At 38.8% G+C, this 20,391-nt stretch overlaps 1 protein-coding gene across 5 annotated transcripts; it reads right to left on the bottom strand.

Moving 5' to 3' along the window:
* Nucleotides 1-5,141: 5,141 nt before the first annotated feature.
* On the bottom strand, nucleotides 5,142-20,148 carry LOC134542108 (cell cycle checkpoint protein RAD1). Of its 5 annotated transcripts, none has more exons than XM_063386056.1 (7): nucleotides 19,839-20,148; nucleotides 15,947-16,045; nucleotides 14,729-14,865; nucleotides 10,378-10,612; nucleotides 8,221-8,285; nucleotides 7,726-7,867; nucleotides 5,142-5,332 (listed from the first exon to the last, which is right to left on the bottom strand). In XM_063386056.1, exons 1-7 carry the CDS (start codon nucleotides 19,947-19,949, stop codon nucleotides 5,300-5,302), a joined length of 822 nt encoding a protein of 273 aa, XP_063242126.1. In that variant the 5' UTR covers nucleotides 19,950-20,148; the 3' UTR covers nucleotides 5,142-5,299. The 5 variants fall into 5 exon arrangements, with proteins under 5 accessions (XP_063242126.1, XP_063242128.1, XP_063242129.1 ...); XM_063386058.1 differs by having other exon boundaries at nucleotides 19,987-20,142; XM_063386059.1 differs by lacking the exon at nucleotides 5,142-5,332 and adding an exon at nucleotides 18,143-18,176 and having other exon boundaries at nucleotides 7,184-7,867; nucleotides 19,987-20,142.
* Nucleotides 20,149-20,391: the final 243 nt, after the last annotated feature.

Genomic DNA, 20,391 nt, shown 5'->3' with positions numbered 1-20,391 from the left:
CCGCTTACAGTACTCCGGCACGTACGCCCAGACGACGGCGCCGTACATCAAGATGGGCAGGATGAGCGACGCCCACAGCCGGAGACGGGTATCTTGGTCCAGAGGGCAAGCGGGCACAAGGAGAGGGCGCACCGAACGGAGAGCAGAACGGGCCTTGGCGGCCATGGTGGCAAGATGATGGGTCCACAACAGCGTGGAGTCCAAGTGGACTCCCAGATACTTGATGCGTGGCTGCCATGCCAGCGGGTGTCCGGGCAGCGCGGCGGCCTGGCTCGGCGAAGTCCCCGTTGATCTGCTCGAAGCATTGCCCTTTTATACCCGCAGAACTCCTTACCAGGCTGGAACAGAATGGTCTCGTACGTTCGGGGGATTAATGGCTGACTTCCTTTTCCGGCGAATCGGCGCGCAAGCGATGACGCCCGACGGCTTCCGAAGAAGCCCGAACCACCAGCCGCAGCGTTCAAAGCCCCCGCGCTCAGTGTTTCGCGGGCGGCATCCACAGATATGTTAGGGGCAATGTCGATTCTGAGTGTGTACGAAGGTACACACGTTACAGAACAATGTGTCTGCAGTCAAGACATGTGCCACTCCTCACAGACACCCGATTAACTTGCTAACAGGGACGTACATTCTATTCCTACAGAACAATATGGCTCATTCCCGAATGAATGTAAAAAAATTCATATAAATTCACATAAAACGTATATAAGTTAAAGGCTCTGCTAAAATTTCAACGACATAATTTTATCATGTTTCGCCTCATAGAGTTTCATAATGTATTTTATGAAAACCAAGGGGAAAAAAGACGAAAGAAGTTTAAAATCTCACGCGACGTAAGGATCTGCCAACTTTCAATTTCTTGGGTTTCAGCTTGCATTTCCGCCTTCTATATTCGAAGCGGAGTGTTCCGAAAACTATCATAGAAGCGGACATGTGTACAAATGTTCTTTTTGACGTGATAACGTCTTATAAATCGATGAACGCCGGCTGCACGCACGAAAAAGCATGACTCATTGTCACGTTCCGCTGCGTGGAGCACAGTGCGCATGCGCGGATAGCTTCGGCGGCGGCGGCCACGGAGCGAGAACGTTCGGAGACTTTTTGAGTGGGGCATGGGGCTGTCTTCGGTCCGTTTCTCATCGAGGGAGGAGCGTTGGCGGTCTGTGGAGTAGCGTGTTGTGTTCATCTCGCCGGTCGTAGCCGTTCTTGTTTATAATTTTTTTGATGTGATAACGTCTTATAAATCAATGAACGCCGGTTGCACGCACGAAAAAGCATGACTCATTGTCACGTTCCGCCTGAGCCGAGCGTGCGAGAGCGCGGAACAAGCGATAGAGGCACGATCGGCCTAAGCGTTCGGCTTGTGACGCATCTATCTCTCTTCCACTCACGTTATCACGTAAAATTATCGTCCGTAAATCGACTTTACAGACAACCCCCTTTTTTATCACAGAAGTTTGATTTTTACTTATTTAACTATATGGAAGAAAATTACGCCTTTGAATCCGATGATTAAAAATAACACACGTTTTCGTAAAACAAACATTATGAAAATAATCACGACGTATTAAAAAAAAATTGAAGATTTAAGTCTTTTCAAAAACTAATGTAGTTTTATTGCATTTGTTGCGTATTGTGTTCTCGCGCCCTCGGGTTGTGTGATAAATTTTATAAACCCATCCTCAAAGGAAATGGTAATAATGTCATTAGAATGTAACGACCGGTTAGATGGGGGAGATCTTAGACCATTTCAAATGTGAAAAAAAAAAAATTAAATTGTTGGTGTGTAAAAATAATGTTGGTGACAGATAGCCAAAAAAAAAAAAAAAAAAAAAAAAAAAAAACGCGCATTTGAGGTCCTGACGCAACATGTACGATTGCACGCATTAATATTTTAATTTTTATTGATAGTACACCCATGTAGGAAGGTTCGTTATCTATCCACACGCTTCGACATCATTGCACATTTTTAAGTCAAAAAGTAAACACCAGGATGGAATTTGCCGTGTTTTCTTGGACTGACTTAAGACTGTTATTGTCCCAAGCGCGTCGTGTAATGATTCTCCGCAGAGCCGAATAGAGCTAGCGGATAGTGCACGGTGCGAAACGATTTTTATTACAATCCTTTTTTTTTAGTTTTATATTCACTAGCACTCCTTCAAACTCTAGCCTATTCAACATCTATCCAGCGTCGAATAGTCACTGTGAACAGCGAGATTTACATTACAGTCATTTCTTCAGTTCACATTATCCACAGACGTTCAGGCCAGGTTCATAAAGTACACAAAGAAATGCAACATAGCAATAATGCAACCAACTGAGACAAATTCATGATCGTTTAGGTATCACGCAATTCGCAAGATATTACCAGCCCTAAACCAAAAATTGTAAAACAGTAGAAAACAAATTTTGAAGATTCTGTTACCGGATGGTTTTCGCCTCCGGTAACCTGCTGTCTCTTGCCCCCAATGTCTGACTGAACCGCCCCAGCTATACCTACTCCGACGGTGCGTCTGTTTAATGCATTTCATACCTGTAGTTCAGCCCAGACCCAGGGTCGGTGCAAGATAAATTGGCGCCCTAGGCGAAAAACCTTAATGCGCCCCCCCCCCCCCCCAGCCGGACACCCCAAAAAAAATTTCCCTTGCCTCAAAATACATCACGTAAGCCTAAGATTTTGTCAACTATCAAATGTAAGCAGGCTTGTGTTTTTTTTTTTTTTTACTTTTTTACTTATTACAAATCACAAACAGGTCACAGTGGACTTTAAATAATTACTTATATCAATATAAACATTCCAAACTGTTACAAAAATCAATTTTCATCTAGTTATGTGTCGTGCTGCGCCGCCCCCCAGCTACTGGGCGCCCTAGGCGGTTGCCTAGTTCGCCTATATGGACGCGCCGGCCCTGCCCAGACCGCTGCGAAATTTTGACCGCCACGTCGCTGGAAGCCCGGGCCACGTGGAATCAAGCCTGTTACAGAACAGTCTCGATACCCAGGTTTTTTATTTACTAAACTAACTTAAAGCTATGAGTGTGCGGGAGGGGACTGGGAACTGGGTAGAGAAGACTCTTAAGTGCGTCTCAGGCCGAAGCCTATACGCTCTAATCATGCAGATTGTCAACCATGCAGGAGAGGTAGCATGCATCATGTGCTAGGAGGGAATTGACCAGCCATGGCTGCGATTGTGCCATGACTTACTCCCCTCACTGACTATTGTAGACTAAAACTAGATAAGTTGGGCCCAGGTAAAACCTGCATAGACACAGGGAAAACCCTAGGTTCTTTCATGCGGGGTGCAAAAAAAGTCATGCATTATGCATGCAGGTTGGCTAAGGTAAACAGAAGGATGGATCTAGAAGAAGAGTTGGACAGAGTAGATAAAGTCTACCAAGCCGGGGAGGGGGGGGGGGGAGACACTTGGACATTGCTGTCCGCTTTGGTTTGGTTGGCACTGGTTGTTTTGGTGGCGACTTTCGTCGTTTCCCGCCAGGCTGCTAGCTAGCCTGATACCCAGGTTCGTTGAGGGGAAGGAGTATATTCATTCTCCCCCCCCCCCCTTCCCCCACGAACCAAGCAACAGAGAGTCATACCGACCATCACAGAAGTGCCACCTCGCTCCGCCGCCATCATCCGCTTACATAACACTGCCGCCGGCCGCCTCAATGGACTCAGTCTTCGAGTCTGGTAAGCCCAGCGATCCTCAAACGTTAAGAGTGAACAATTAACAATAAGTCTGTAATGTCGGACGTCTTGATTAAAGTGTTAAATGAAGCGAGTTAAAGTCGCTCAACCCCACCGAAACTAATAGTTTTTGGAGGCCAGTAATCACCTGTATACTTGCTTTGACCACACTACTAGGCAGTGGACTCTTTTAATATTCTTTGCTTCATTATTGAGTATTAAGCCTTGTATATTGATTTTATTTATGTTTAAAGAGAGAAATTTTTGATAATAAGCATTATTTCTGGAATGATGTTTATTATTTAATTAACCTTTTTTTTACCAGGGGCTTTATCTTGTTGCCATTTTTGTGTGCTTTAATATTTTAATTCAGTCTATCTTCATGATTGTTTTTAATTTGAAATATCAATTTTGTGATATTATTAGTGGCAAGAAATAATTGTATTAAATTGTATATTTGTAGAGCAACGGAGTGAGAGTGTGCAAGATGATCCCCAATCTTACCCAGCAGTATTGAATGTTTTTGTGTCTTAATGTCTTGCATTAGGAATTGTGCTAATGAGTTCAATAAATACTTAGCAATGCATACTCTTCACTCTTCTTTAAGTCCTTGTGCCACATCTTAATTGGTGTGTTTAACAATTCATATTTATAATGCAATAAGAAATATTGTCAGTAATTTCATTTAAGTGTGTATTTTCTTTCACTATGTGAAAGTTTAACAAGTGCAAGCATTGTGTATATGATAAACAAAACATTGTGGGCTTCTATGCACAAAATGTCAGCATCGTTAACAGTTTTCAGAACTCTTCTTTTTAATCAGTATGGAAGTTGAAAATGCAGGCCAAAATGCAAGAAAGTTAGATTGAACAATACTTGTGTTGCATTATTGTGCCTTGCATAGTTAATAAACAGATAGATACTCTGAAATGTGATGGTTGCTGAACATTTTGCACCTTGCGGTCATGCGTCATTTATAAACCAGACCTTAAATGGTTCCAAATTTGTATCAAATATTGTAGTAGGACAGTACAGGAAACTCAGGCCTTTTAACGCGACGAATGCTGGAGACACATGAGCTGCAGCAATCCTAGTGGCTCAGCCACAAGAATGCCTGCGAAATTCAAATTCCCTTGTATTATAATGGGTGATAAGAAAAAGGAAATGGCAGACTAGTTCCAAAGAGAATTTGTAGAAGCTACAAGTGTGTATTGTTTTGAAATGCATTAAATTAAAAATACTCTCTAATCTAATCTTAAATTGTACTATCCGTAAAAGCGTAACTGTGAGGAAAAATTTGTAACTGTTAGCATGTCTGGTAAGTGACCAGGACAGGACCATGCACAGGCTAAATGATTTTTTTTATTTTAAAAATAACATAATCTACACACCTCAACTCCCCCATTGAGTTTTACAACATGTCACATTTTTATTTTAAATATATAGAACTCGGGTAAGTTACCTTTTTTTATTTCACATAAAAATATCATCTGTACAAAAATATACAATCGAAATACAACCCATAACTCTATATCCACAAAGCACATCAAGAAATGTAGAAGAAATAAAACTTGTTGCATGGAGTGATTCCTGAACAGTGTTGGTTGTCCCGCTAGTCCATGTTGTCATCTGTCAATGGGAGACACTGGAAACAGCAAAACAATAATCTGATCAAAATCAACTGACCTGTATACATATACACCATGGTCATATAGATAAGTCTGGCAACTTACCTTCATTCTTCATCGGGAAGATTCTAAATTAATTTCAATTAATTTTATTTGATAATTATCATTAACAGTTTCAAGCCATTCAACAGTCAGAGACAAAAATGTACATCAAACTACCTACAGCTTCATGTACATGCAAGGTAAATGCAGGTAGAATTGTGACTTGTCACAAGTTACATGGAAAGGTTATGTTTACAGCAGTGTTAACCTTGGATTTAAATATCAGTTGCAGGTAAACACATACCACCAGATGATAAAATGAGACCACTAGTAAATATTGTTTGGGAACATGTGTTAGGTAAAAAAAAAAAATTAGCAATTATGTAAGCCAATCAGGCCGGCTGGCCTATCACAGAGTTGAGACTTGAGGCAAAGACAAGTAATGGTCCATTTGATTAAACTGCAAATTTTATACTTACTTGACTCTGCAAGTTCAGCACAACGGGTTGTCTAGATAGGGGTGGGGATAGGGGGCAAAAAATCCCTGATGTACAGGCACCATGGTCCATGGAGCCTGGTTGAGTTATGAATTTTTTTTTTTCTGCCAGAGTTTACCCTTATAGTAGAATGAAAATACAAGTCTACTGCTACTTGAATTCATTGGAAACTATAGCTACAAGGTTTGCGATATGCGTAGATCATGTTTACATTTACAGTCTTTAGATTTGTATTACATTGTGGGGTTTGAAAATATGTATATTAAGTGATGTAGATGAAGCACAACACATTTTTTCCCCCAAGCTCTTAGTTTAATTTGACAGCCCTCCGTGCACACTCTCTCCCCTTTTTGCCATCTGCCTTCCTTTTTTTCCTCATGTATTTTCCCCCTCTCTAACTTTAAATTACCCCATTTTTATCTTTCTTGCTAGTTTCTTCTCTCTTTTCCTCTCTTTACCACTCTTAACTCTTTGCATTTAGCCCCAGTGTATTGCACGTGTCAGCAGCTAGCTTCCCTACGAAATGTGAGCCCAACTTTACCGCATGAGTCCTCGTCCGTCCATCCTTCACACTGCCTCCACTTCCTCCGGCCCCACACATGCTGAATCAGCTACCACGACACTTGGTGCAAACAGTACTTAAATATCTTTCACGTATTCACATGAAGAAAAACATAACTGCACAGAATGTGCAGTCCTTTGCGAGTATATTTCTGTGCATAAAAGTTTGTGAATACTGGCACAAGTGTCCATTTTTAACTTAAAGGTGAGTCCCCAGCAGCCTGCTTTCCCCTCTATTAAGAGCTTCACTTTCACGTCATTCATGTTGGAGAATTTATGGGCTAAACTAAGAATACTACGAAGCAAAGATGCAAATGTTAATTAAATGAATGGGTTTAACATCTCCTCACATAGAGGCCATTGGAGACCATGAGAGGTGCTGAGATGAACATGGAACATTGACAGAATGAGTGGGTGGAGGAAACAGGATCACCCTGAGAAAACCCTCCAGCTCACACCTGTATCCGCCAGGTTTCCACATTGCCAATAATCCGGATGGGTTCGAACCCGCAGAGAACCAAACCTGGATTGCCCTTGTGGAAGGTGAGTAGTGATCCAACCAATCAATCATCATGCCACGAGCAGATGTATTTTAATTAAATAAAATGAACACTGTGCAGTAATACACTATGATGGGCAGTGCTCAGCAGGAAATATGGTATTGTGCTTGTAGTAATAAAGTGAAATGTATGACCAAACATATGAGGTGGCAATGAACAAGTGATAACTGTTTTCCATCAGAACCTATGAACTTTCTCAGAATTATACTTTTTTTTTTTTTTTGCTTTTCCATATACACATTCTAGTCTTGATTAAAATGGTTCAAGTATAAAGCATATAATATTGCAAACAATTCACATCATATTTTAAAAATATTAAAATTAAAAAAATATGAAAGACATATAATTATCATCCTAACTACCTCTTGGTTTCCTTAATATCTATTCAACAAGTAAGAATCTAAGGTTTTCTTTCCTTATTATCAAGCAAGGTGACTTGCATTTGGAGGGACTCAGGTTCAATTCCAAATCTGGTCATCCTTAATTAAGTCTTCCATGGATTCTCAAAATCAATCCCAGGAAAAGCTTGCTTCCTTAATAAAGGCAATGGTGGATTCCTTCCCAAATATTCCTGAACTTAACCATACATATTGGTCTCTAATGACCTTCATCATGATGTAAAATTAGAGATTTTAAAAATTTATATTTTCCACTCAGTTGCTAATTTTGGAATAAAAACCTTGTGAGAAAATTATAATTTCTCATTGAAGCCACATAGTATGGTACAAAGTGAACCATGCAGACACTCACGTAATATTCGATGAAGCAGGTCTCCACCTCGGTAGGTACCATGTACTGGAAACACAACAGTCCCTGTTCGTTGATGCGGACAGAAGCTTTGGCAGATATCGCCAGAGCTTTCAGCGACGGCTTTATGTACGAGAACTGATACCTGAAAACATGACATGTAAATGATTAAATACTACTTCCCACAAAAAAACACACACACACACACACACACGGAGACAATTCCAAAGATGTCACAAATGTACCAAAAAATATTAGAATTTTTAGAAATCTTATTTTATTTTTTTAGTTAATGTACACCTACAACATCTATGCATTGAATCAAGACTTTTACAAGTAGAAAAAAAGGTTTTGAACGCATTAAGTAATTCCCCCAGAATTCACCTAGAATACAGGAATGTACACAAACCAAATTTACCAAGGAAGATCCATTTTAGTTTTTCTGTAAATCAGGTTACTATATTTTTTTAATAAAAAAAAAGAAGAGATTGTGCTTACCTTGATACCGTTTTGACCGAGCAGTCAAATGCTTCAATCAACTCACTGTCTTTGGGTATACTAATCTGAGGAAAAAAGAAAAAAATATATACATATATTTGTTAGAACAATTCATTAATAACAAATTAAATTGAAAAAAGGCAAAAAAAAAGCCCCTTTCAATTTTACCATATAAGACTTTCATAGCAATAAAATAAATCTAAATTGGGTTCTGCAACCATCCTAGGCTTACTTCCTTGAAACCACTTCTTTATAACATTTTGCAGGATTGAATGCCATTTACCATAGATAACTGATGGAAATGAATTTCCTGGACAAGACAAGCAGCCAATACTGCTCTTTCTGGAGCAAATCGGGATGGGAGGGGGGGGGGGGGGGTGGGTGGGGTGGAAAGGAAAATTAATTCACAGTGTTCGCTCCTCTTAAAATGTACATAACGTTTCCAAAATCATGATGCCCATTTAACCAACTTACCACAAGCAAAAATGAATGAAATATCGCCTGAAAAACTGCTCGTACGATACAGTAAAACCTCATTAATACAAAATGCTCATTAATACAGTGTTTTCACAGTCCCTATAAATTACATAGGAGTTATACTACTAAGTAATTTGTTTAATACAAAAGTATGGTTATTATAATAGAAAGTTTTGTTCCTTCCAAGGGTAAATAATATTTTGTAAAAGATGGTTTAATACAAATATCCCATAGTCATGTAAAGAATCAATGTGAATTATCAAATAAAATAATACTAATGCCATTGTTTGGTTGTGTAGGTTGGGGAAAAAAAGCTTAAAATTGCATATTCTTCCAGAATATGGTATGTCTTTTTTGTAGGTAGTTACTAAACATTACTTTATTATTCTGTCTTAAATCCTTTTAAAAAGTATATTACAGTTCAAAAAAATTGTCTAGCCAGAGGTGTAGCCATCTAAAATTGTATATTAAAATCCCAAAAAAAGGCACATTTGATGTTGTATAATATTGTATGTAATCTTTCTTGGAAAATATTCTATTTTTTTTAGGTGTTTATGCATGTTCTAAATGAGAATTAGTTTTAACTTTATTTGAATTTAATTTAGATGTTATATAAAAAGTTTGATTAATTTTTTAATAGCTTGGTTAATAAAAACCTCGTTATTGCAAAATGACAAAATTATGGTACCTTCAGGTTTTTATTATTGAGGTTTGGCCGTACGCCACTACATCATGCATGAGGACCCTGCTTCCACGGCAAGGAAACGACCAGAGTACGGTCGACCTAGCGTGCAGTCATTCACGTCTTCTGATCAGACAGAGTCGGTGTTTGGCCCAACCGGAACAAGTCAATGCCCTGCTTCACTGACAATCCCTACGGAGACTTCGCCAGCGGGCAGCACACGCACTCTCAGTGAGGGCAGAGGGTCTGTCTTCTCTGCATGTTGCTGGTCACGAAGCGAGGTGACGTAGTGGTAACACACTGGACTCTCATTCCAGACCAGATTTAGGTATTCCATAGTTTCCGTAATCTAGACGTGTGCAAATACTAGTTTTCTGATGCGAAGTGAATATCAAATCTAATGTTTAAAAAAAATATTTGTATAGTCAAATCGAATTACGAATATTGTTCTCAGCTAGCATTTACTTTATGAAATAATGGGTTGAAGTAAAAAAATAATATTTTAATGGGGTATGTAATGTGTGAACTGATTAAATGATTAACCATATTTATAATACCATTCAATTAAAATTATAAATTAAACATGCATAATTTTTTTTTTTTTTTAAATAACCAACTTTATACATGCAAAACATATACAACACAAAAAAAGCTAAATATTTTCACGAGAAAATCTTAGGCTTCCATGTCTTAAAGCTTCGCAACAAATGCCAAGCTTTGTATCACAACCGAAGTTTCAAACTAAACTAATAGCAAATTTCCTGGCAAAGTCAAATTGAATATAGTAAAGAGTTTTGATTGATTTGCTTAGTCGAAGCTTCACACGGGCCAACATCTTTATCTCCATTTCTCCACCATATAATGTTACGGTCACCACTCAAACCTCACAGTTTCCCCGCACGCCAGTGCAGAGGAGACACCGCGCTAGAAGTACCGGCGATTATCGTACTGATCGTCCCGCCTCGCCGACACAGACACACCCCTGACCAGGCAGTCACCTGGGTCTCGCCTGCCTGCCCGTCCGTGGTGAAGCACAGCTGGCCAGGGTCGGGGGTCAGGGTCATCTCCAGGAGGTCGCTGGACGGGTCCAGGTCGGAGAACACCTCCCTGAAGGACTCGGAGTGCAGGATGACCTTGTTGACCACGTCGTCTGGCTGGAAGCTGTACTCGAGGGGGCTGTCCGGCTCCAGAGTGCGGATGTTGCAGTCCGTGATCACGCCGTCCTCCTCCAGGCTGCAGGCACACACGGTCTGCTGGGGCTGCCACGTCACAACCACACACTGATACCGTTTATCCATCAATTTATAGATTTATTCATCCATTCCGTTGAGCCTTTGATTACGGGAGGCACCGTAAGGCTATGAAACATATAATTTGTATATGAATCTTAATATTTACAGTTTAAATACCAAAAAACACACTAAAGTTAAAATGAGACACTGATAAACTGAAATATACATTTGCAGCAAAATAATATGTATGTACATGCCTTTAGAGATTACAAGTTTCAGAATTTTTCACATTAAGGTTGTACAGATACATAAAAAAAGCCACTTAACAGTTTTTAATAACAGTACTAATACTTGCCTATCTGTTAAGAGCTTAAGTAACAAATAGAATGCCATAAAATCAAGTTTTAAATTTAAAGCAGCTTTTATAATCAAAAAATATTAAATGGTAGTTTGTCATGTACCATAACAATTTCATACTTTTAGATAAAACTATTTAGCTTGAACGTGATCATATTTTTGAGGGTGTAAAAAATAAAACTTTTCAAAATTCAGCAGCTAGTTGCAGTGTACACACCAAGAATGTAAGCTTATATAAGTCTGTCTAGTATGCACACAAGGGAGAGATAAGTAGGCAAAACATGGCCTAGATTAACTAACTGAGCTTCGTGTTGGCAAGTTGGAAAGAAAACTGCATAAATATGTGCTTGTTTTCCTCGCACTCCTGTATGCCTATGCACATCATGGAGTTCTAGTAAAGAGCACTGTAGTGGAGTAGGTAACTGCCTAGCAGCGCCGAGTTAGGGGCGAGTCGATAACAAGGGGCAACCACCGGAGAGAACACGTGAACAGAGATCTGTACCAGCCACTACACTTGTCCGTGGCATAGACGCAAGTGCAACTCAAAATCAATGTGACCATGACTAGGTGGTCAACACAGAACCAAGACCAGGAATTAGAGCCCACACCAAGAGGTTACACCACCGACATGCTGAATTTCAATTTTATCACAGTCAAACTTCAATAATACAAACCTGAAAATACATAATTTTGTCACTTTGCAATAATGAGGTTAGTATTACCCAACCAATTAAAAAATTTAATCACAATATTTATAAAATATCTGAATAAAAAAAATCAATTTAAAAGTGTGTTTATCTGTTTGTATATGGATTATGTTAAAATGTCAATATAAAAGTTTCCTTTGGTTTAAGAGTAGACCTTGCATTAAAATAAATAACACCTAACAGTATTAGAACACTATAAATATTTTACTTTGACGTCAACCAGGGCTGCGCCCTCCCTTGAGCCCGATGTGTCCCCTGTTCCGCCAGCGCCACCACCCTCCCACCATCACCCTCTGTTTTAACCGCCCGCTACAGTGACGTGTGCATGCGTGTGTGTGTGTTAGCCGCAGGAGGCATTAGAGGCAGTGCGACGGCCCAGAAACGTAAAATAGTAATTAATTAATAAGTAAAGAAATAAAGGGCTATGTATTGTGTGATTTTATAATTTCGCTCAGTGTTTTGTCTTAAGTCACAGGAAGGACGGCACAGCGCCACACGTGGCCGCTACAGGAACTGCCAACGAATAATCTTTAGACAATATTTAATTAAGTATACTGTTATGAAATCAGATGGAAGTCTCACAAATTGTCATTTAATTATTACTAATTTTTAAAAGGGTAAACTATGCTAGTAATTAGATTAATTATAAGTTAACAAGCTAACGAGAACTCGAGGGTTGGAAGACGCCATGACACCCTGTTGACCAGTCAGTCTTGTTCTTCCGCCGCCCGGAGTGGGACGCTCCCGCACCTCGTCGACTTCATTGTTTGGTAATATCTGATCCCTTGGCATCCGTTTCACATATATTAATCTAAAACGCTTTCTTTCTGTCTTCGAGGCCAACTCCGGGTGGTAGAATGTTTCAATAAGAATTTAAGCTCCTCGAGCATTTTAAATTTAACATCGTTACGTTTCTTTGGTCAGGCCACGTGGTGACCTGGCCCACCTCCTAAACCGATTGTTTGCCGTTAGCTTTTTATCCGCTTCACATGAACAATGTAGAGACGAGAAATGGTTAATAAATATCAGGTGTGAATCTAGAGTGTATATTATTTCGGTCACGGGTGCCCCGGTGTAGTTTTCTGGCGTGTGGGACGCCTAGAGCCCACCTAGGTAAAGATCAGGGCATTACACGAGTGTACCAGCGTGCCCGCCGCTGAGAGCGGGTGTTAGGAACCAGCGAAGCATTATTAGGGTTGTGTGCCTTGTCGCACTTGGGCGACGTCACGGCCCGAGAAAGGAGTCTCGCCGGGTCCACGTGCCCACAAACCACATGGTGGCGCCCAAAACTCAGTATCCACCTCCTTAAACAACCTTGTGCGTTAGCAATTTATAATTTTTAAATATAAGTTATGTGCTTTCAAATATAAATTTTTTAAGTAATTTTACAAATAAAAGTTTTATTACTAACAAAACAAAAATTGAACATCCAAAAATACTTCCACCTTTATAACATACTATACATGTGTTGAAGCACAATAAATAAATTAATTAAATGAACAATGCTGGATATTACATTTCAACACATAGTTTAAGGTAGAACAAATTTCGAATCAAGAGCTTTTATGTGAATAAGAAATAAAAACTTATACTTTGGGTTAGTGTAAGATTTATAATGTTTTTGCTAAATGTTAGACAACAAATTTTGGACAACATAATTCCTTAAGCAAACAAAAGCCTATCTAAAACAGACTGTAATTTGTACATTTTATTTGAAAAAATTTCCAGCACCTATGCACACATATGTACACAAACACAAGGAAGTTGTTTGTACCTTAAACATTATAAAAATAAAACTTACTAAAAATAAAAAATAAAAAAAATAACAATTGAAGCCACGAAAAAAATATATTTCTATTTGAAATCATTTTTTCTAAAATTCACCCACCACAAATGAATTATAAAATCATGTATATCAAATATAACTAATTTTTTTCCTTCAAAAAATTACATGCTTGTGTAAGCATCCTATTGAGCTATCTGAAACACAAGACTATCAGAAAGCTAAACTCAAAACTTGCAGCTGTGTAATTACTTTCAGGCTGCATGAGAGATTATTCAGAATAGCGTGAGTTGGGGAACCTGAATAACAGGCAGCTCTATTGAATGTCTCACAATAAGATTGAAGTACAGAGTACACTGTTGCCAGATTGATACTATTAAACATTGAAAATCTTATTTTGGATACTATGGTAAAAATAAAAAGTTAGAATACTTTTTTTTTAAGAGAAACTTCTTTGGGTGCAATGAGAGTAAAAATTTCAACACCAAATTTTAATGCAACGTTTGTGTGAAACATTCTGGAACTTTTTGATGCAAAAAAGACTGAGAATAGGTTGCGAATGGTGCAGAGAACTCGTTGGGCCTCGTTCCCTTGAGCGGGCTCCACGTGGCGGCGTGCGGCTCAGGTTGAACCCCACCGTGCTGCAGGGATAGGCGGGTCGCGGCGGTAGGGACCCGCCTGCGCCTGACGCCACCCCGACTTTGGGGAGTATTTGGGAAGAGGGCAACACAACGGGGTTTAAAGCTTATTGTTGTGCACCGTGCCACAGGCCATATTCGAAATAAAATGGTTCTCTTTCATGAATGTATTATTTTAATTACCTGTGTAAATCAGTATTGTTAAACAGTGTTGTTTTAGATGTATAACTACGTAATATTTTTTTCACACTTTAGTTTTACAGAGTAATTATTTGTCACGAATTATTATTTGATTAAGTAAACCACAACCATATTATAATATTATGAGCCCACGAGCATGTAAATATGTTAATTCCAACTAAGAACATGCTGATTTAAAAATGTTTAAACGAATCCCCCGCTTGCATTATTAATTTTTGAAATGAAATGTCTTTGGGCGCGATGAGAGTAAAAATTTCAATTACAATTTCAAGGCAGAAAATATCAATGCAAACGTTTTCTTGAGACACTGTTTAGAAACGGTTTGCGATGCCAAAAAGAGAAACAACGAGAGCACTTCCATGAGGTGTGAGAAAGCAACGGCGAGGTGAGGGGCGGAACGCGCACACTGACGGGACATCGCACCGACTCACAGCAAGGTGAGGGGGCTGCCGTAGCCCTGGTAGCGCATCTTGACGGTGGTGGCGGCGCCCCCAAAGATACTGAGGCACTCCACCAGCACCCCCAGGTGGATCTTGAATATCACCTGGTCGTCCTGGACCAGGTACTCCTGCGACACACGCCCCATCACAACACACCCGCCACTGCACAGTTTGCCCGCTGTGTGCTTTCAAATGCTTTCAACCTGAACGTCTTCAGGCTGGTATATATTTTTTGTTTTATACTTTGTTTTCTTCTCTTCCAATACTTGTTTCTATTTTGTATTTTTATAATTATTTTGGTAGATTATCATTTAGTTTATTTTTTTAAGGTAAATTATTTTTATATTATTTTTTATTTTTGTATAATTTTTTTCCTTTCTGGTTAAAATACCTATATTTTTTGTTCATTTGTGATTACCTAAAGCTCATGTTGTTCCAATAATTACATGAATACCATGAAATCCTGTTGCTACAAAGAATGTTGATCCATAAAATGAATCTCTAATTGTGAATTGGGCTTCAATATATTCATATATTTTTAATAATCTAAAATAAATTCCTATAATAATTGTGATTATTAAACTTTGATTTATTTCTTTAAAATTGTTGTTGACTAATCTATGATCAGCTCATGTTACAGTAACTCCTGATGTTAATAGAATTATAGTATTTAACAATGGGATTTGTATTGGGCTGAAAGGGTAAATTCCTATAGGAGGTCACATTGTTCCGATTTGTACAGCTGATGATAATCTTCTATGGAAAAATGTTGGTTGGAATTATAGATATTTAAGGATGGGGGATATGGAGAGAGGATACATACCATTTTGTACACCCCTGCACCATGACACAACAGGGTAAACTATCCCCCCAGCGTTCAATAGCGAGTTTTCCTACATGGTGGCTGCATGAAAGTCGAAAGAAAAAAATTCATACAAGCCTTTCATCCAAAGTTACACCTCTCTCTTCCTCTTACTTTCTCTCCAATTTTATTTTTCTAAAAGTTTTTTTTTTTTTCTCTCTTGCCTCTAGTTTATCATCCTGCGCTCTCATTCAATATCCTGCTCCCTCTCATTCTCTGTAACATATTTCTACTGTATTTTATTATCAATAACTAACCCCTCTATCTCCCATCCTTGAAATCTCCATCTCATTCCCCTCCGCCCAGCCGTGCTAGCACACGCCCTCCTTAATTCCCCCGCCACACACCTGGAACATCTCCGACTGCACGAAGGCACTCGCCTGGACGCTGCGAGCGTCCTCCACGGTGATCCTCAGACCCCGGTCCGTCACTATGCACAGGGCCGTCTGAAACAAGAGGGCCATCGACATCCCGCTAGCCAATGACGACAACCCAGGAGTAGGGCCAACCATCTGTTTGATTCTCCTTTTACTGGCACCTGCTGTCTGGAATACCATCTCCTGACATTACATGCCCAAAATTATAAATAATGAGCAGTCTTTTGTGACTGTGATGGGTATGAAATTATGTTCATCCATTTTTATTGTGCATTTATATATTTAATTTTTTTGTTAATATTTGGTTAGAGCTTCTGACTAGTGAACCTAGGGTCCCAGGTTTGATTCCTGGTCAGGTTGGGGATTTTTCACATGTGGCAAATTTTCTTCCCCGAGTCCAGGATTTGGGGATGTACTTTGAACCCTCATGTTGCAGAAGGCAATAGTGAGTCATCGCAGACTGATCTAGCTCACTTTGCTTCAGTCATGCTGTCACAATCTCCCCGTGGCGATGGCTGGGGATTGAAACCAACCTTTGGGCCGATCAACCAACTATCATCCGTTAGTTAAGGTGCTATTTTCTTTTTAAGTAAAACTTCTTTAAAGCAGGGTAGGGTGAGCCAAGGTGAAGATGTCATAAGAGCATAACAAAAAAGGTAACGCACAGAAGGCAATGAAAAGTGCACAGATCAGGAGTGTTTTCATTATAGTGTTCTTAAAGATTTGCACACTCGCATCCTTGAATATTTATGCATTCACATACTACTTGCAAACAGCTTATACATTATTTTATCTCTACATGTGAAATAAATTATGTGTTCTTTGTGTAGTTATTTTTATAGAAAACCACAATGGGCAGGCGAGAAAGTTGGTAGGAGGGTTGCCCCATTCTGCTATGGTTTCTCAGTGGTTGGTTAATGTAAATGTTTGTAGTTTGAATTTGAATATAGGGTGCTAGAACACACACTTGGGAGCAGCGAGTTCGCTACATGGCTGGCGTTCTCTGCACTTAAACACATAGGTATTCTTATGTACATATTCCTGACCGGTAATCGGTCTGTATCACGTATCCAAGTTTATCACTTGATCTTGATGGCATGATTGTGTATATATTGATCCTGTGGAAAACGATGCTTGTTTTAATCTAGTACATAGAAAGATCCTGGCCAAACAAACACTAGAATAAACCAATTACGTCAGGTCATGTGGAAATTTTTTCTTTCATATTCAACTACTATCATGATACCTACATTGTCATTACAAGTTTTTGATATATTCAGGATTTTTCGACGTACAAAATTTGTGACGTGCGGCTGTGCTCGAAATGACATTTCGTCTAAAGAACAAATATAGATTGGCCGTGGAAGCGCCAGGCAGAAAACAGAACTAAACACATTACCCATAGGGGCACAGCGCACGCACAACAAAATTTATGATTAACCTCCTTAAACTTGGGAAGGTTATGTGGATTGTGATCACAGGATAAGAAAATAATAAGATCTGGTTTGGTTTATATAGGCATTTAATAAATCTTACTTAATGATTTTGTTGCTGTTGTTTTTGTCTTTACAAACATCATCCAACTGAAGATGACCCATGGCATTACAGCCGAAACAAATACCAAGAAAATTGTTGATCTTATTTGCTATACTTAATACATTAAATCTTGTTAAACAAAAAACAAAATGGGGAGGCCGCAGGGCGAGATATTATACATAAGTAACAATGGTTATACTTGACTGAATCTTAGGTCATTTGGTCTCTTAACTTTAAAGGCCATTGAATATTGAGCGTGCAGGCTCTTCATAAGACAAATTATAAAAAATTACATTTACTCGTTAAATAAATAAAATGTGTCCTGAAACTGGTTGTTTAGAATTATAAATAACTTTGTGGTTTTTCCACTTAGGGGAAAATACGTTGAAAGCTGGCACGCTTGAGAAATTTTCCGATTGCAGGAGGCGATGAATTTCAGTGAACTAACTCATGAACTGCGCATTCGGGAGTTGAATTTGGAGCGGAATGTCTCGCCCTAATTCTTGAGCCCCGTCTGTAACCAGTATTCCCATCAAATTAGGTTGGTTAACAGGAGGCTGATGTTGGGCGAAGTTAAGCCCAGGTGAAAAGCAAAAGGAAAAGTGTGTGTGGGGTGATGAAACAATTTACCTAAGCTGCGAGGTGAAGTAGATCAGGTCGGTCCCTGGAGATGGCCAGGTGACACGCGACGCGGAAGTTCGCGGTAGCCATGAAGAATAATAAGTTAAGACAAAAACTATTTCAAAAACAAAACTATTTCGGGCAGCTAAAAAAATTAAAAATTTAGTGCTAAGGCACATGGCCTTGTCGATAACCGACTACATGCTTTAGAGAAAGCAGTTCACGACTTTTCAGAAGCACATTGTCTCGGGCTGCGAGGAGAGATGTGCCCTTACCGCGTGCATCATGTACCACAAAACCAATGTATACTGGATCATGCCATCAGGATGAAGATATAAACTTGGATATATGATACGGAACTATAGGCCTAAAAAGTTCAACATAATTTCCCTGTCTTTTCTACATAACACCGAACTTTAATAAAAAGTAACCTTTCACTTTCAATTTTTTTTACCAAGTGCAAATTTTTCTCTCTCATTATTGAAGAATTACATAGTATTACAAAAAGGGTCATGAAATAATGCAGATTCAGAATTGTATTCCTCTTATCACAAGATGATGTTGGAACTGTAATGTGCCTATGGAAAAAAAAAAAAAATGTGTGTGTGTGTTTGTTAATGTAGCTGACCTAGCCTAACCATCCTTTTACTTGGTTATTATTCAACTTATTTCCGGTTAGAAAAAAACTACACGTTATATTTTAACGCCCTCTTTCAACAAACATGGTATTGTATCTACATACCAATTAACTATTATAATTTATTCCACTTAGTTTCAATAAGCCACAACTTTCATTTACATTTCTAGGTTCTGTCGGATATCCCACAAATTTTTGGGTACCTACCTCAATGATGCAACACTTTGTCACTGGTTCCCCTGACATGTGTGCTCTTGTTTTCTACTTGCTACCAAGACACTGACCACCTCTTCAGATCAGTAAATATTGTACACAAATTTTACATAATTTTTAATTAGATAGCCTACGTGGTGTGTACATAATTTTTTCCCATAATTATTTATTCTGTTCTAATGTGTTTGAAGGGTCAATTACCAATGACTGACATTAATTCCCAAACACAAGTTAAGTAAGCAGTATTCTAGTGATATGCCTACAACCAAAGGTCAGTTAGGTTACATTAGCTTTTTAAAATGACTGCTAATTAGCTTCACAACTTCCATATCATAGCCCTTTCAGCTGTCAGCTGCATTAACTTTTTTTTTTTAATATTTGGTACCAAGCTACCATAATTATCAGTGGGATACTTGTAAAATGATAACTTTGAATACAAATCCTCATGTAGCATTCTGCCAAGGGAATGGGGCACACTCATAAGAGCTGGTATTCTACCAGAGGTACAGACCTGTCGTTCCTGCCAGCCTGAAAATGCGTATAGTGGGATGACGTGACTAGAGCATAAACGGAATAAATTCGGTGGAAAGGGGAGGAATGGGAGTACCCCAAGAAAACCAACTGGCTCACAGTAACCTGTTTCTTACTCGCCACCACCTTGGTTGGATGCGAATTATCCGACAACTCAACCACCTTGACCGAAGGCTGTTATCAATTTTTTAATGTTCATTACATGTAAGATATCTTCCCGAAAATTTAGAAATTTATGCTTCGCTTTAGCAGGAGTATAAAATTAATTTATCACGTATGAACTATTAAATAGTTTTATGAAAATAAAACAGTTTAAATTCTTACTTCTTTAAAATTAACAGCTTTTAGTAACATCAGAACGCTCTTCACAGAATCCAACTGAGCGACGAACAAGAAATCGGTATCAATATTACTATCTTGAGACGTAAGAGCCATTATTTTATTCGAAAAGAAAATAAAGAAGAAATATTACTTGCAACATTGATGGACTAGTTTAACATGATGTTCAAATAACCATTCGACAATTAGGTTCGGGTGCGGTTATAAAAACGAAGCATAGGTTATGTTTACGAAATAAAGTAGAATACAGAATTCAATTCCCGCCGTTTTGCTTTGCAAAACATATCCTTGAAACCATAGAGTAAATAAAGTACTTGAAACTTGAAACTGATTGATATAGAACTTACATATCACGTGTTTGTAGAAATGAGAGGTGTTGGCCACGACAAACTCAGTAGCCTTGTTTGCTACATTTCTATTCACTCTACGGAGTTTCTAATAACCATTATAAAATATTTTAGTGAAATATTGTAATGCAATATTTTGTTTAAATTCCATTGTGAATGCCACCCCAAAAATAGTTTCTTTTTGACTTAAG

The sequence above is a fragment of the Bacillus rossius genome, assembly GCF_032445375.1.
Source record: "Bacillus rossius redtenbacheri isolate Brsri chromosome 4 unlocalized genomic scaffold, Brsri_v3 Brsri_v3_scf4_2, whole genome shotgun sequence".
NCBI lineage: Eukaryota > Metazoa > Arthropoda > Insecta > Phasmatodea > Bacillidae > Bacillus > Bacillus rossius.
This window is presented reverse-complemented; position numbering and strand designations above follow the sequence as displayed.

Bases quoted from the DNA above. Each gene is read 5' to 3' on its own strand.
- LOC134542108 (XM_063386055.1), bottom strand. From the start codon at position 19,949: ATGGCTCTTACGTCTCAAGATAGTAATATTGATACCGATTTCTTGTTC. The intron at 8,286-10,377 runs GTGACTGCCTGG...TTTTTTCCTCAG, and splicing joins GGCAGGCAGGCGAGACCCAG to ATTAGTATACCCAAAGACAG. The intron at 7,868-8,220 runs GTAAGCACAATC...TCATGTTTTCAG, and splicing joins TCGGTCAAAACGGTATCAAG to GTATCAGTTCTCGTACATAA.